The 13833-nt window shown below is 50.0% G+C and overlaps 1 protein-coding gene across 1 annotated transcript in view; it reads right to left on the reverse strand.

Annotated features, from left to right (window-relative positions):
• Positions 1-263: 263 nt before the first annotated feature.
• The window catches only part of MYO9A (myosin IXA), a 159045-nt gene continuing 145475 nt past the window's right edge, over positions 264-13833 (reverse strand). The window contains exons 31-43 of the mRNA XM_059823674.1: positions 13055-13243; positions 12035-12082; positions 11217-11328; positions 10283-10344; positions 7807-7999; positions 7114-7242; positions 6650-6755; positions 6030-6161; positions 4785-4908; positions 3940-3993; positions 1560-1762; positions 1220-1362; positions 264-782 (exon numbers count right to left, since the gene is read on the reverse strand). Of these exons, the coding sequence (XP_059679657.1) occupies positions 301-782; positions 1220-1362; positions 1560-1762; positions 3940-3993; positions 4785-4908; positions 6030-6161; positions 6650-6755; positions 7114-7242; positions 7807-7999; positions 10283-10344; positions 11217-11328; positions 12035-12082; positions 13055-13243 (1977 nt within the window). The 3' untranslated portion in view covers positions 264-300. The remainder of the gene's footprint in view (positions 783-1219; positions 1363-1559; positions 1763-3939; positions 3994-4784; positions 4909-6029; positions 6162-6649; positions 6756-7113; positions 7243-7806; positions 8000-10282; positions 10345-11216; positions 11329-12034; positions 12083-13054; positions 13244-13833) is intronic.

A 13833-nucleotide genomic window follows, 5' to 3' on the forward strand; every position in this document is an offset into this window, starting at 1 on the left:
CCGATGGGCGACGGCGATTCAGCACGAGGATTTGGCGGCACGACGCTCCGAGACATCGGATGCTCCGAGGGGAAGGGCGCAGGAGGCCGGCACTGGTGCCCCTCCATCCCCGGTCCAACCCCCCCAAAGGTCTCAACCCCCCCCAAAACCATTAAGGCCACCGTTAAAACCGTCCCCCACCGGCCTTTTTAATTAAGAATTCATCCTCCCGGCGTTAACGAAGAAGCCGTCGGGAGCGCTGCCGGTGCTGCCGACGGGGAGGATGCTCCGGCGCGCGACGCGGCCCTGGGATGGAGCATCTCAGACCATGAACTCGTTGCTCCCCAGGAGGACGAGGGGTTGGGTGGCGGCGCAGTCGGCCTCGGGGTTTCTCTTGCGTCCCCCCCCCGACCCCCCATCCGGGGGCTCTTTGGTTTTTGGGGGGGAAGTTTTCACGCTCTTCAGTTTCTGTTTGCCTTTCTCCGGGTTGAACGTCCCGCGGGTGGTGAATTGAGGCCGGTCCTCGGGATAACGGAGAGGTCCCACGAAGCCCTCGGGGCTCACCCGGCTTTCGGGGGGCTCGACGGGTCCCCCCGCTCGGTAAAAAGGCGATTTGGAGTACATCTGGAAGCGCTTCCGGGGCAGGTGGGGTAAGCAAGAGGTGGACGATTGGGAGGAGGAGGAGGAGGAGATGGAGGCATCGGCTGGGTCCGCCGGGTCCGGCCGCATCCTGGGGTGCCTTCGCAGCCGGTTCGGCCCCTCCGCCTTGGCGGGGCGCAGGGAGGTAAGTGCTACGCTTCTCTCTGGGCGGGGGGGAAGGACCACCGGAGGATTAATACCCCGAAACCACCCAGCATCCCGGCGCCACTCACCGGGGACACACGCCATGAAGCCAGGACAACGTTCCCGGCATCTCGCTGGAGGTAGCGTCACCCGGGATGACGCAGCGGTGTTGGAGGAGTGCTCACCTGCCCACCAAAACCTGGGTGCTACCACCCAGCTCCCCAGTTCCCCGTGTTTTAACCCTTAACCTCCCCCTCTTTACGCCCATTTAAATTGCCATACATCAAGAGGGGGCAGGAAAAACCAAATAAACCCCCCCAAGCTCTCAAAAAACCTGAGCAACCTGATCTAGTTGAAGATGTCCCGGCTTGTTGCAGGAGGGTTGGACTAGATGACCTTTGAAGGTCCCTTCCAACCTAAACCATTCTACCATAAACCCAAGAACGCCTGGATTTACCCGAACGATCGGAGATGGCTCCTTCGGAGTCAAAGTTCAAATTTTCGGAGCTGTCGGCAGTGCCGATGGAGGCTTCGGACTCGAGGGTTTCGTCGTCGGAGGCGCGGGGCTCCAGTGTCAGCATCTCGAACGTCAGCTCCTCCCTGCCAAAAAGCAACCCAGTCCCATTGACCCAACGGGACCGAAAAGGTGGGGAGCAGAACAAAGGGATGAGCGGATACCAAGAGGTCATGGAGGGATGGAGTCTTCCAGCTCACCCTACAAGTAGCACGTCAACCGTACGGTGCCAAATAACATCCATACGTAACCTATAGCCGCCTGAACCCCTGGCCGGACTCACTTTTCTTTCTGCAGGCTCTCGATCTGCTCAGTCAGCACCTTCTCCTCCTGCTGCATGGCCACTTGCTGCTGCTCCGTCACCTCCATCTCCATGGCTTCCTCGCTGCTCATGGTCTCCTCAGGGACATCCGTCACCGAGGGCAAGCGCACGGCGACGGGAGACGTCGGGCTGGGGTAGGCGCCGCGTCGCACGCGTCCTTTGCCCTGAAGAGAGACAACGGTGTCACCGCCACCAGGCAAGGTGATTTTGCAAACATCTCAGGTGCCAACCACACTGCTCTCCCAAGGAGCGAAGACGACGGCCCCGGCCGTCGGTCCTCAGTGCGCCGCCAGCGATTGCACTCAGGACCCTCCAAAATCTCACCCCAGGCTGGGAGAGGTGCCGGAAGGACTCAACACACTGGAGAGGGTGAGGATGGAGGAGGTGAGGATGGAGGCGGTGAGGATGGCGCTGATGGACCAGCTAACAGCTGATGGACCAAGTGCAACTTGGACTTCAAAGCAAGCCCAGCTGGTGGCAGGATGGGTTTCCGCAAAGCCCACAGTCCGTGCAATGGGAAGCTTGACCTGCCAGGTGGTGGCTTTGGGTGGGAGCATCACCAGGGCTTTGATTTCAGGGCACCCAGCTCCTGCTTTATCGCTAGATCATGTCTTGCATCCTTCCCTCGCCCACCCGTGGTGTTTCCTGAGCATCACGAGGGTCTCCACCGACTCCTTTGGCAAATGGTAACTCACACCTAATTGCGTTGCCCACACTCTGATCTCAAGTACACGAGATCCGTAAACCAAGACCACCTCCAACGGTCCATTATAAGACAATAAACATTAATTTTTGCACCTGTGGTTAAACAGGGAGATTTAATGCAGCAGTCCCGGCTGAAAAGCTCTGAAGAACCATCTATTTTTTTTAATATTAAAACCAGCGACGGAAAAGAACTCAAATGGGGTAGTACGTATGGAGAAATATATTATATGCAGCTGCTTAACCTTTCGAGGACCAGCTCTACGGATCTGCTCCACAGAGTAGAAGAAAAAGATGGATTTTTGGGGATGAGGGACACCACGGACATTAAAAAGCTTGTAACTTAACCGTTATTCATAACCAGCCACATCACGTCTTCTAAAGTCAAGATCCTGAAATGACCAGGACTTAGGAGATGTCGACCAGCCTGAGTCATGCCCGTCACTTGCTGCCCTCCTCCTGACAGCCATCCCCAGGATGAACCTGCATCTCCTTGCGGTTGAAAAGCTCGTTGCAATGCAGCTTTTCTCTCCGTAGGGCTATTTAAACCCTGCAGCTGGGGCATCCCCGGGTCTCTCTGATTCCCCATGTGCCTGGAGTAGGTTTGCAGGGTAAAGGAGCCTCCTTTTTTCCTTTAAAAGTGATCTTTGCTCCAGTTTACCCCTTTCATCTTTTAACGTCACACCTCAGAGACCTGTCTCCGGCAGCAAAGCCGCTCCCACGCCCCGGTGTTCTTCTGACGGCACCTTCTCACGTGGGTTCCTGAGCTGAAGTCCAGCTACCCAAATCCTATTAGCCAAAACCCCTGAGATCCCAAAGATCCCACCGGCTCGTGGACTTAAGCCCCTGCGAAATGGCGTGATTGTGAAAAAGCGTCGGGGGAGCAGAGCTCAAATTTTGCTCTTCTCCGTCTCCTGACCCTCGCAGGTGCTGAAGGATGGGGAGAAGCATCATGGGCAGAACCTGGTAGGAAGGGCAACAGCCCCCCCCAAGCATCCCCAAAAACCTGTGGGGCGCTTTTCACGCCCGTCGTGGTTTTGCTGGGAACTCAAACTCAAGCTGGGATGGAGTTGGGTAATACAGGGGTTGCTGGACCCCTCCCAATACAAACCCGGGAGTCCTGACCTTGAATTCAAGGTGGTGGCGGTGCTCCTCCTCCAAGAAGGTGGAGGAGACCTTCGGATGCCTCGTGGTCTCCGAGGCATCCGAGCCGGGGGTTTTATCCACCATCTCGAGATATAGCAGCACTGCGAAAGCAACTTGATGCTGAAACGCATCCTGAGCGAGCAGAAATTGGGGTGGGAAGGGAAGGGATGAGTCAAGTAAAGCAAAAAAGAGGGAAGCACAGGATGGAAAAATAAAATAAAATAAAAAAAAAAAAAGTAGGAAGGGGAAAAGGGGTGGAAAGTGTTTTTTCAAGGAGCTGCGTGCAGGGGTGGCCGAGCGCCGGCCGTCCCGAACTCCAGCCACCCGGGGAACCTGTGGGAGAAACGGTGGCCCTGAGGAGCCGCATCCGCTCGGGGACAGGACGGGCAACGTCACGGACAATGGCCGGTGGGACGAGGCTGGAATGAGCGGCGGTGACAGACAACGGAGGGACGCGGCGGCTGGCGCAGGGCGCGCTGCAGTTAATACATACCGGGATTGAACTGCGGGTTATGCTCATAAATCTAACTGCAATTAGTACGGGTTTCTGGATTAGAGAGGAGATGAAAAGGAAAGCAGAAGGTTAGAGTGCACATGCCGTCGCCCTTCCAAAAAACCCGTTTTTGTTCGGTTTTATGGTTTTTTTTTTCAACTGGGATGAGTGGGGCAGCGCTGCAGCACCAGCCCCACAACCTTGGGCAGCCCTTGCTTGGATTTCATTCCCAAAAAAGCGGGAGCAACGTGTCCCCGAGGACCACAGTGGGCAGATTCAAGCAGAGAGGTCGCTCAGCTCCTTAGTCCAAGCCTGGGACGATCGCGCTGCGCCAAGTCCGTCCCTCTCCCGCAGCCCAACAAGCCAAGCGCAGCGTGCATCTGCAGCCCGCCGGCCCCCCAGGAAGCATGGAAGCTCAATGAGATGGGTCTAAGGCTCCCAAAAAGGCGGTGCGGGAGCAGGGAGAGCCTTTGGGAAGCTCATTTTGGGTTCAGATAATGCGATTGAGCACGAAAAAGGGTGGTCCAGGTCTCTGTGGAGTGATGTTGAGCCGGTCCATGAAAGGCTTGACTCAACCCAGGACCAAACAAACTCAAATGAAGGTGGAAACTTTGATCAGGAGCGACCACGTTTCCACGGACCATTCCCACCTTCTCGTGCTTTGGTATGACTCCCTGCAAAGGTGAGAAGCCACCACGGGGCTGAGGATCCCTGTCCTGAGGGAGATGGCGTGGGAGGTTGTGAGGGATTTGGGAGGCTGGAATAAGCAGGAGAAGATCAGGTAGGGTTGCACTGGGGGCAAGGAGAGGACAGGAGGGAACAGAGATGGCTTTGGCATCTCTCACCATCGATCTGCGGATCAAGGAGAGGCGGCTCTTGGCTTTGTTCTCTGCGAACTCCAGGCTGTTGATGTCCTTGAGACGAGCCTTGTACTTGTTCATCTGCTCAATGACGATTAATTCTACGCAACTAAGAGGGGGAAAAACCCAAAAGAAGACAAAATGGGAGGAGGAAATGATTTGATCTGAGTTGGCCCTGTCTTGCCTGAAGAACGGCCCTGTCGGAAAGGCACGGAGGGAGAAAGGTCCAGCTGGAAACTCAAGGGTAGTGGAAATCCTCCCCCCAGATGAGTGATAATGGGCTACGGATGGATCAAGGAACTCAGACTAGAGAAATTAAAGACCCCCCAAGGATCCCCCCGGAGAAAATCCCCGCCTTGAAGAGGGGTCAAGGAAATACAAACCTAGGAAAGGCAGGTTGCTTCCAAGCCACAAATTCAGACTCGCTTGCACGTAATAATGCTGCAGCAAGCTTGTTTAGCTGAGCTGACTGTTTAATGCTGTCAGGAGTGTGTTTGGGGAAAAAAAAGAATCCTTTCCACGTAATAAAATTAGAGGATGTGCTATAGCTAAGTCTAAGGGAGAAGCTACAAAGAAATCCCGTAGAAGGATGAGTGCTCCTACCAGCTGGGTGTCGAAGCACATTCTGGTCTTCAACAATTATAATAGACTTACTGGAGGTAAAACCACCTTCAGAAGCCCAGCCCTTCACTGGATGGTTTCCATTATCATCACTGTCTCCGTTATCTATTTTTAAATCTATTTAATATGAGCCAGACTGAATTTGGGCAAGCGCTTCACTTTTTCTCTGTAAAATCTTTGCAATTATGTCAAATACCTTAAAGAAATCTAAGTACACAATATTAATATTGCTGCAGACCAAACAAGCTCACCTCCTCAAATAAAAAAGACAAAATTAAGTAAGAATAAAGATCTGCTTGCCATAAATGGGATTAACTATAAAACCACGTCAGCACAAGCTCCACCTTTTCCTGCTGAGATGTGCTGGGCTGGAGCGCAGGTCGATCTGCTGTTGTGGATGCTCCATCGCTTAAAAATCCCCATTCAACAACCTTTTGGGGATTGAAAGAATATGAAATATCTTCATGAAGGTGCATTTAATATGTGTTTATAATTTCCATGCTAAAGCTCCCTATTCTTGAGCCATTTGACCGTACTAAGGGTTATCAAGATGTGAGCGGTGACACCACGGCAATGGTTATGGAGCTGCACTCAGCATCACATTCTTACGTGGTTGTTTTACTGATGTCCTGAACGCTCTGCAATGGGTCCGTCGTATCGGGGCAGCGGAGGATACAAGGAGCGAAGACGATAGCCAAGGCATTAGCTGACATTCGATTGGTCTCTTCTTGGAGGGCAATCCTGAAAAAAATAGGGATTAAGAGAGAAGTCAGAGGTGAAAGCACCTCCACTTTACCTCTTCCACATGGCCATGGATGAACAGAGGAGGTGACACTTCTACAGTGCTGTCTTGGTCCGTTAGCGAGCATGCTGCTCCGCCCTCGTCTTTGCTCTGCTTGATGGAGAAAGCCAAACCTGAAGACAAGTCAGGTGTTCCCAAGGCAGGCAAACAACCGGCGTTTTCCACCCAAAAACCCTGTCCCTGCAGTGGCGAGAGGCACCGCAGACCCGCTGGCACCACGAGTGATCAGAGCACTGCGGAGGTTGCTCATCAATACAAAGATCATTTGGAGAAACAGCTCTGGGGCCACCTCCTGGGAGACATGATGGACCCAAAAGCTCTTCCCTTTCCCTTGCCCACCTGCTTTCGGTCTCAGCTGTTTGTATATGAAGGACGTCCGAGCATTGTCCCCTTGCCCGTTGCCCGAAGCTGCCCTGGCCCAACGTACCTCACCAAGTGGAAGATGAGACGCTCCAAGGTGCTGAGATGGGTGCGGGAGAGCTGGTCGATGACCGAATACACTCCCCGCACTGTCTCCTTCCTCTCCTGGAGGCCTGTGGGGAAAGCACCAGCATTTAAGGGCGGCTTCTACTTCTTCCTCCTATTTAAAATGATACCTTCTTAACACTTATTTACTTTTACTACTTAAAAGATGGATCTTCTGGCTAATGGTTTGGGCTGAAACCTGCTGAACCACGAAGCAAATGTGTGCCACCAAAGGCGAGACCGAACTGCCTGTGGCTTTGCATAAAAAAAACCCTTATAGCCAAAAAATCAGACTTTGAAACCAGGTAAATATAATTTGGCAAAACCAGCTGGTTTAGGCCCAGAGAGTAAATAAAAAGTTCGGCACTAAAAGTGGCCACGGTTTCCCTCTGCCGAGGGAATGGGATAGTGAAGGAGGCTCCTTACCCATCGCCCGCAGAAACTCCTCATAGAGCTCGAAGGTCATGAGAGGGTTGGGCAGATCTCGAAGCCACTGCTTGAACACGCTGGCGATGACATGGATGTTGTAGTCGTCTAAATTCACATTATCGATGTCTGGGTTTGGCAGCAGATTGAAGAAAAAGAAAAAAAACCCAAGAGGCAACGATCAATAGGAAGCCGTTAGCGAAGCCAGGGTGTTGGACTAGATGACCTTTAAAGGTCCCTTCCAAACCCAAACCATTCTATGATAAGCTACTCCTCTATGATAGAAAATGTTCACGTGCCACCCCAAAACCACGCTGTGTTTAATGGCAAGAAATCCAGCACCCAATTGCAGCTCCACATGTTAAAATTAGAGAGAAATGCATTTTCCAGGGCTAGTAACCTTAGGTGGGACCAGGATTTCTTTTCTTGCTGGCATCGACTGCTACGGTGTAAGTAAGGCAGCATTTTCCCTCAACTAGAATGACTTTTTTCATGTATTGCACCCAAAAAAGCATGAGTTGGTGACTCGAGTTTTGGCTGGAGACGTGAAAGCATCACTTGCACAGCCCACAGTCGGGGAAGGCAGGACCACTCCCTTGTTTCGCCCCAATGAAGCATCCCACCTTCCTTACATCCAACCTTGCCGTTGCAGAGATTTTTCTCCCCGTGCCGTTTTTTTCCCCATCCTTTTACCTGTATCGAGTCCTTGCCGCAGCTCCTTGATCTTGTTGGTGGACCCTGATTTTCTGTAAATGCCCTCTGTGTACAGCCCGTGCATTTCGATGTAGTTGATGAGCTTCTCCACCAGCACCGGCACCGCTCGCTCCTCACTGGTCAACCGGGAGAGCTCCACGCCAAACTGCCGAGACGAGAGCTCGGGGTCATACTGAAGAGGAAAAGGAAGAAAAGGGGTTTTAAAATCCTTTTAGGAAGCAATGCTGGTGCAGCACTTGGATCCGACTGCTATTCAGACTTCTTCAGCTGATCCAGGTGACGTGCAAGTCAGTCTAATGAGGGAGGACAGCCAGCAATGTACGTCTTGCAGTGCTAAATCAGTCTCTGGACATGCACCTGAAGTCATAAAAGTTTGGATTTTCTTTCTTTAACCACCCCACTGTGGTTACATTCTCAGCCTGGCAGAGCCAATGCAGCTGGGCATGGTCCTCCTCCACCTCCTGCTCCTCGGGCACCATCTCCCGGGATGATTTCACTCCCCAAAGAGGATGCACGAAGCAGAACAGGTAAATCTGAGTCTCGGGTACTTAGATCAACTTGCAGCATTGGCAGTTACAAAATGTCTGTGAATAAACATGATGCCAAAATAAAAGCATGAAAAAAACCCATCTAAATCTGTCAGGAAAGACCCTTTTGCTGGCTGCAAGCACTCACTTGAGATTTGGTATCTGGCAAATTCAAATGTGAACAGAGTCCTCCTGCACGGGAGATTCTGGGTGGGAAAAGTCCTAAGACCCAATAAAATCTTGACACAAATGCCCGGCCCCAGCAAAAGGAATGTGAGATGGCAAACGCTGCAACCCACTCATCAGCAAGATGGTGGTGACCATGACCCAGGTCACAACTCCCCGTATAACTACTCTACATCTTTGTTTTTCCCCTTCAATGTCATCCTTTCATTGATCTTGTCAACCTTATGAGATGATGTGGGGAAGGTGCCCGTGCTGTTTCATGCTCTAGGGAAAAAAAACCACCCCAGGAACATCTGGTCTCAGCTACCAGTTGAAATTCATCACTTGCTGTTCAACCAGCCTGCTTGGCTGCTAAACTCATTAGCAAATGCGATACCACAAAGCCCGTGTGCTACTTTACTCAAGTAAAGTACCTCTGAGATGAGGACCAAGCATGGGTGAATGCAATTCCATGGCCATCGAGAGAGATGAGCTTGGCATTGGCTCAAGTTCACCATAAATCTGGAGAAAGGGATCCAGTCTGGGACAAGGCTAACGGTTACAAAATCAACCGTTACCAGAAAATAAAGACCTCTTTCTCAAAGCATAATAGACGGTTTGTGGCTCCCCCTCGATGAAAACAACCCTAAAAATGTTAACCCACCAAGCACAGACAAGCCAGAGCCTTCCTAGAGAAGGACCTCCAACTGCCCAAGTGAAAAGCTACCGTGGAGACACGGTGAAGTCGCTTCCTTGGGTACAGCACAAAAACCTCCTTCTGCAGAGAAACCCCAAGGAACGAGAAGGCTCCAAGCATCTCTGAGCTTCTCTGAAAAAAAATAATCAGAGATCTCATTGAACTTCCCAGATTTTAGAGCAGGAACTCGTCTGAGGTGTTCCCAGCTCTTGCAGAAATATTGCCAGAAAGGGAAAGAGTGCAGCAAAAATACTATAGATATTCAAAATACAAATATATTCAAATATATATATCCTCAATGTATATATTCAGATTATTTCTCGGGAAAAATGTAATCATGCAGCGTTACGGAGGCTGTATGATTATGGAGGCTGTTCTTCCTCAAGAAGCCTCCCAGGGAGCTGATAAAGCTTTGCACCCATTATTATCCTGGCTGTATTTTCCTTCTTTTGGGCACAAAATAAACTATTTAAAAGACAAACCCCCAAATCTTGATGATTCATTGTTAGCCGGGGTGACCTGCTGCGTTCATTCACTGTCCTCCATCCCCTTAAACCTGGCAAACAATATTTAATTCCTGTCTAAGGAGCATGGTGAGTGCTTGAGCATCCTCCACCCACCCTTCCTCGCTCAGCTGTAGTGCTGCCGCTGTTTGGGGACCGTGCCGTGAGCCTGAGCAGGGACCAGTAGGGTTAACAATAACCCATATTTCCAAGAATAACCCCACATTTAAGAATAACCCCACATTTCCAAATCCTTAAAAGCTATAAAACGAGGCAGCCCTCTATTATTCGGTGTGGTTACAAGGCAGAGAGCATCACTGCAACATCTGCTGCATGACTAGGCAGATATATAGCGATGCATCGCTGCGTTACTCCCAAAATGCATGCAAACACCGAAGCACTGCTTGGAGAGACCTCCAGGGATCTCCGGTCCAAGCTCCTGCTCAAAGGAGGGTTATTGCCAGCATTATATCAACTTCTGTGCTTGCAAATATTTTTTATACAAGCCGGGGATTGGCGTCTGAAAGGTATTTAAGGAAAGAGAAGGAATGAGAGACATTTACCTTTTTGGAGCACTTGGTCATGGTTTTAAGACAGCACTTCTTGTGACAGGCATATTTACATACTGCAACGAAGAAAAATAGTATTTAATAATCCAAAAAGTCAGATCACTGGAGAAATATGAATTAATATGAATTAAGTAGCTCCTCTCAGGAGTAGCAGGTCAAAAGCACGTTGAATTTGCAGCTCCCAGGGGCCAAGTCTGTATTGGATCCACTCAAACCATAAAAAAATGAAGCCTTTAATTTTAAGGGTCCCATATTTAAGTCCCTGAAACATTAAAAAAACCCTGATAGATCAACTCGGAAATAATCCATGAGTCACTCTGAGCTATGAGACATGGATACCCTCAAAGGGATTGGAAATACCACCTAATTTGTCTTCTTCCTGCACTGGACATCAGCCTGAAATACCCCAGGGCTGATATTTTCAACCTAATCAAAGAAATGTTGGAAAACCCAAAGCAATGGATCAACCTTTCCCCTCGATCCTCCTCCGTTTTCCTGATCTCCCCAAAAATTCATGCGTGTGGAGGTTAAATAGGCTAAGCCAAATGAATTCGCCATGCTCACGAGACCTGCAGGCATCCTACACGCTGAAGCCGTAGGGCACGTTTGCCGTACCCGACTCTACCGTCCTTCTTACCGTGACACATAAATACGGTTTGACCATATGACCTGATGGGATAAGACGTGTAGAGCAAAGCTCTCACGCACAGAACTAACCGTACCATGAGGACTGGAAGGACTGCTGGGAGGGACTTACCACTTGACTTCAGAAACCCTTAAGATCTGTCCCAAAAGCTCTTCTAATGTGAAAAAACCCAAATTATTTGAGAGTGGGCTTGCAGGGACCAGCAGCGAACACCTTTCGAAATCCAAAAACTCATCACTGTGATACAAGCACATGAAAAAAGACCAAAGAGAGCGTGCTTACATTTACAAACAGAAGCCCTGTCCATTATCCAGATCAAGGAGGAACAATATTCACAGTAGGTGGGGATGCTGTACTGGGTTGCCTTGAAAATGTGACCGTTGTGCTCTTCCACCTGCGACGATAAAGGTTGGGTGGTAAGAAAAAGGAGATGGGTGCTTAGTCTGCTGCAAAATGGGGAGACGAACATGGTCAGCTCTCCAACCTTTAGCTGTTACTTGCTTTTATTTGCTATTTTTGTTCCCTTTTCAGCCCAATAACCCCATAGGCAATCCGAACAGACATCCAGCCTGTATGGGAACCGAACCATCATGCAAGCAGGTTAGAAACTGTGTTTGACTGAGGTTGGCTGGTCAACTTCTCCATGTTAAGAAGGTCTTCTATGCATCCATGGCTCCATTTTGCTCTGCACCTGCATCCTTCCTAGTACTATCATATCCTTTAGGAAAAAAGGAGATGTAATCTCCTACAACTCTGGTATTAGAGTTGTAAAACACACGCTATAAGTTTATGTAGAAACCCAGAACAACACTTTCTGTTTCACTTTCAGGTCATTGACACAATTTCTCTTGACATTACGTTTACTGCCTTGACTGATGTGGGACGTGTTTTCAGAGAACAACCTACAGTGATCCTTGGTCAAGCAAACCAAATCCACCTCATCCATCTTTCTAGCACGTCCTTTCACGGCTGCACGTTCATTACGGTGTGATGTTCAGATCTCAGCATAGGACATCTCACGAGCTGGTCTCTTATCGCTCGTCATTCTGGCCACATGGACATTAATTTTTTAATGTGCAGGCACAGAGTGCTCAACTCACCACATCCGCTTCCTTTTTTCTTCTCTTTTTTCGCTCCGTTTTTGGCACCTGGTATTAGAAAGGGATTTAAGCGGATTTAGGGGCAATCTCCCCAGGTAAAGGGTACAGAGGGCTTGTATATAACGTTGCCCACCGCTTTCCAGCCCCATCCTCCAGTGCACCTGGAGCCCCGGGAGAGTCACTCTGAAAAAACTCTCCTACAGATCACCCTGGGCAACTGTCCCCATCTTCATCTCAGAGTTGAGATTAGCTGCTGCTCTAGCTCCAAGTCCAGCATCAGTGACCTAAAGCTCTCCCATCTCATGCGAGATGCCCAAGGAGAATGTGGCACAGCACTGCAGAGAGAGCTGATGCTCAGCCTGCTCCGAAGAAAACCTGCCTGGAGAGGAGCCTGGGGGGGACTTGGAGCAGAAGAGCCAGAAGAAGGGATATTTGTACAATAAACACCATCTCCCAAGCCCAGCCTGAGAGCCCGTGGTTGTCCTCGCAGACAATACGGAGCAGAAAGCGAGGAGATGAGGTTTGTGAAAGGCACAGTGCAAGCTCTGACTGCTCCAAAAACTGTACCCAGACCCTGAGGACAGCCGCTGCCCATGTTCCCTTCTCCTGCAACACAACCGATGGTGAAGTATGTGGTCACTTGGGAAGAGGTCAAGAGACTAGGAAAGTTTGTATCTCTTTCACTTTCCTTCAAAGACTGAACCAAACCCCCCCAAACTAAAACAGAAGCACCAGGAGCTGCCTTTCCAACCATCCACAGACAGTCGCAGCTTTGCCCTAGAGACAACCTCTACACGTTGGCATTGGCCAAGGCCCAACTCAGCCCAGATGTGAACCAGGGTTTGCTGAGCCCAGTGAAACACAACCAATGAATCACGCTTTGCGTGCCAGCTTATGTTGTCCACCTCAGCTTAAAGCAGAGGAGAAGACAACAGAGGTTCCCGTGTGCCTACAGAGAGCACAACCCCACGGAAAGACAGTTCCCAAATCTTCAAGGAGCTTAAGAAAAGTGCCGACTACCTTCACCGCGGTGTAGTCCAGGGGTTTGTACTCTATCATATATTCATCCAGGAAGACTTTGAAGGTATTGACCCAGACTTTAACTGGAGACTCACTCCAGTCCCTCTGCTCAAGCCTCATGGTCTTCTCCAGAATCTGCTCGAATAAGGCGTAGAGGTCCTTATAGCGGATGCTTTTCCCATCATCCATCTTTTAAGGAAACAGAAGCAAAAAGCAAAGGGATTTTTATACACTCCAGACTGCCTATTCTGCTCCAGACAATTATTTCAGTCTGACCGGCTTCCAAACGCTCAGGGAAAGCCCAATTATGATTAAAAGAAGGAAAAAGGGATCATCTAATAGAGAGTTGTTTCGTGACCGTTGGCAGGGTGGCTTCTCAGTGCACAGAGCGGAAGGACGTTAAATGCCAGCTCAAGTCCTAGAGGGAACTTTTTGTACAATTTGGGCAATAAAATAGCTTTTTTTGATCACTAAGCCATAGTGGTCATTGCTCAGATTCAGAAGTAGCAGAAGAGCAGAGCTCTGCATTGCTCAGATGTCCATCACTCGCAAATTGAACACAAAGGTTTCCAGGAACTTTGGGTGGGAAATAGGAGTTTATTGACTTACTGTCATCTCCCACTTGGCTGGGAGCAAGCTGTAACGAGGAGACCAGAAATCTCCACTCAAAGAGGAAGAGTCTAGTCCAAATTTACAGCTTGTGGGACTGAATACAGAGAAAAAGCATCCTTCCTTTGGGATATGCAGACCAGGAATGGAAGGCTTGGCAACGTCTCCAC

This window comes from Gavia stellata, chromosome 13 (assembly GCF_030936135.1).
Source record: "Gavia stellata isolate bGavSte3 chromosome 13, bGavSte3.hap2, whole genome shotgun sequence".
Taxonomy (NCBI): Eukaryota; Metazoa; Chordata; class Aves; order Gaviiformes; family Gaviidae; genus Gavia; species Gavia stellata.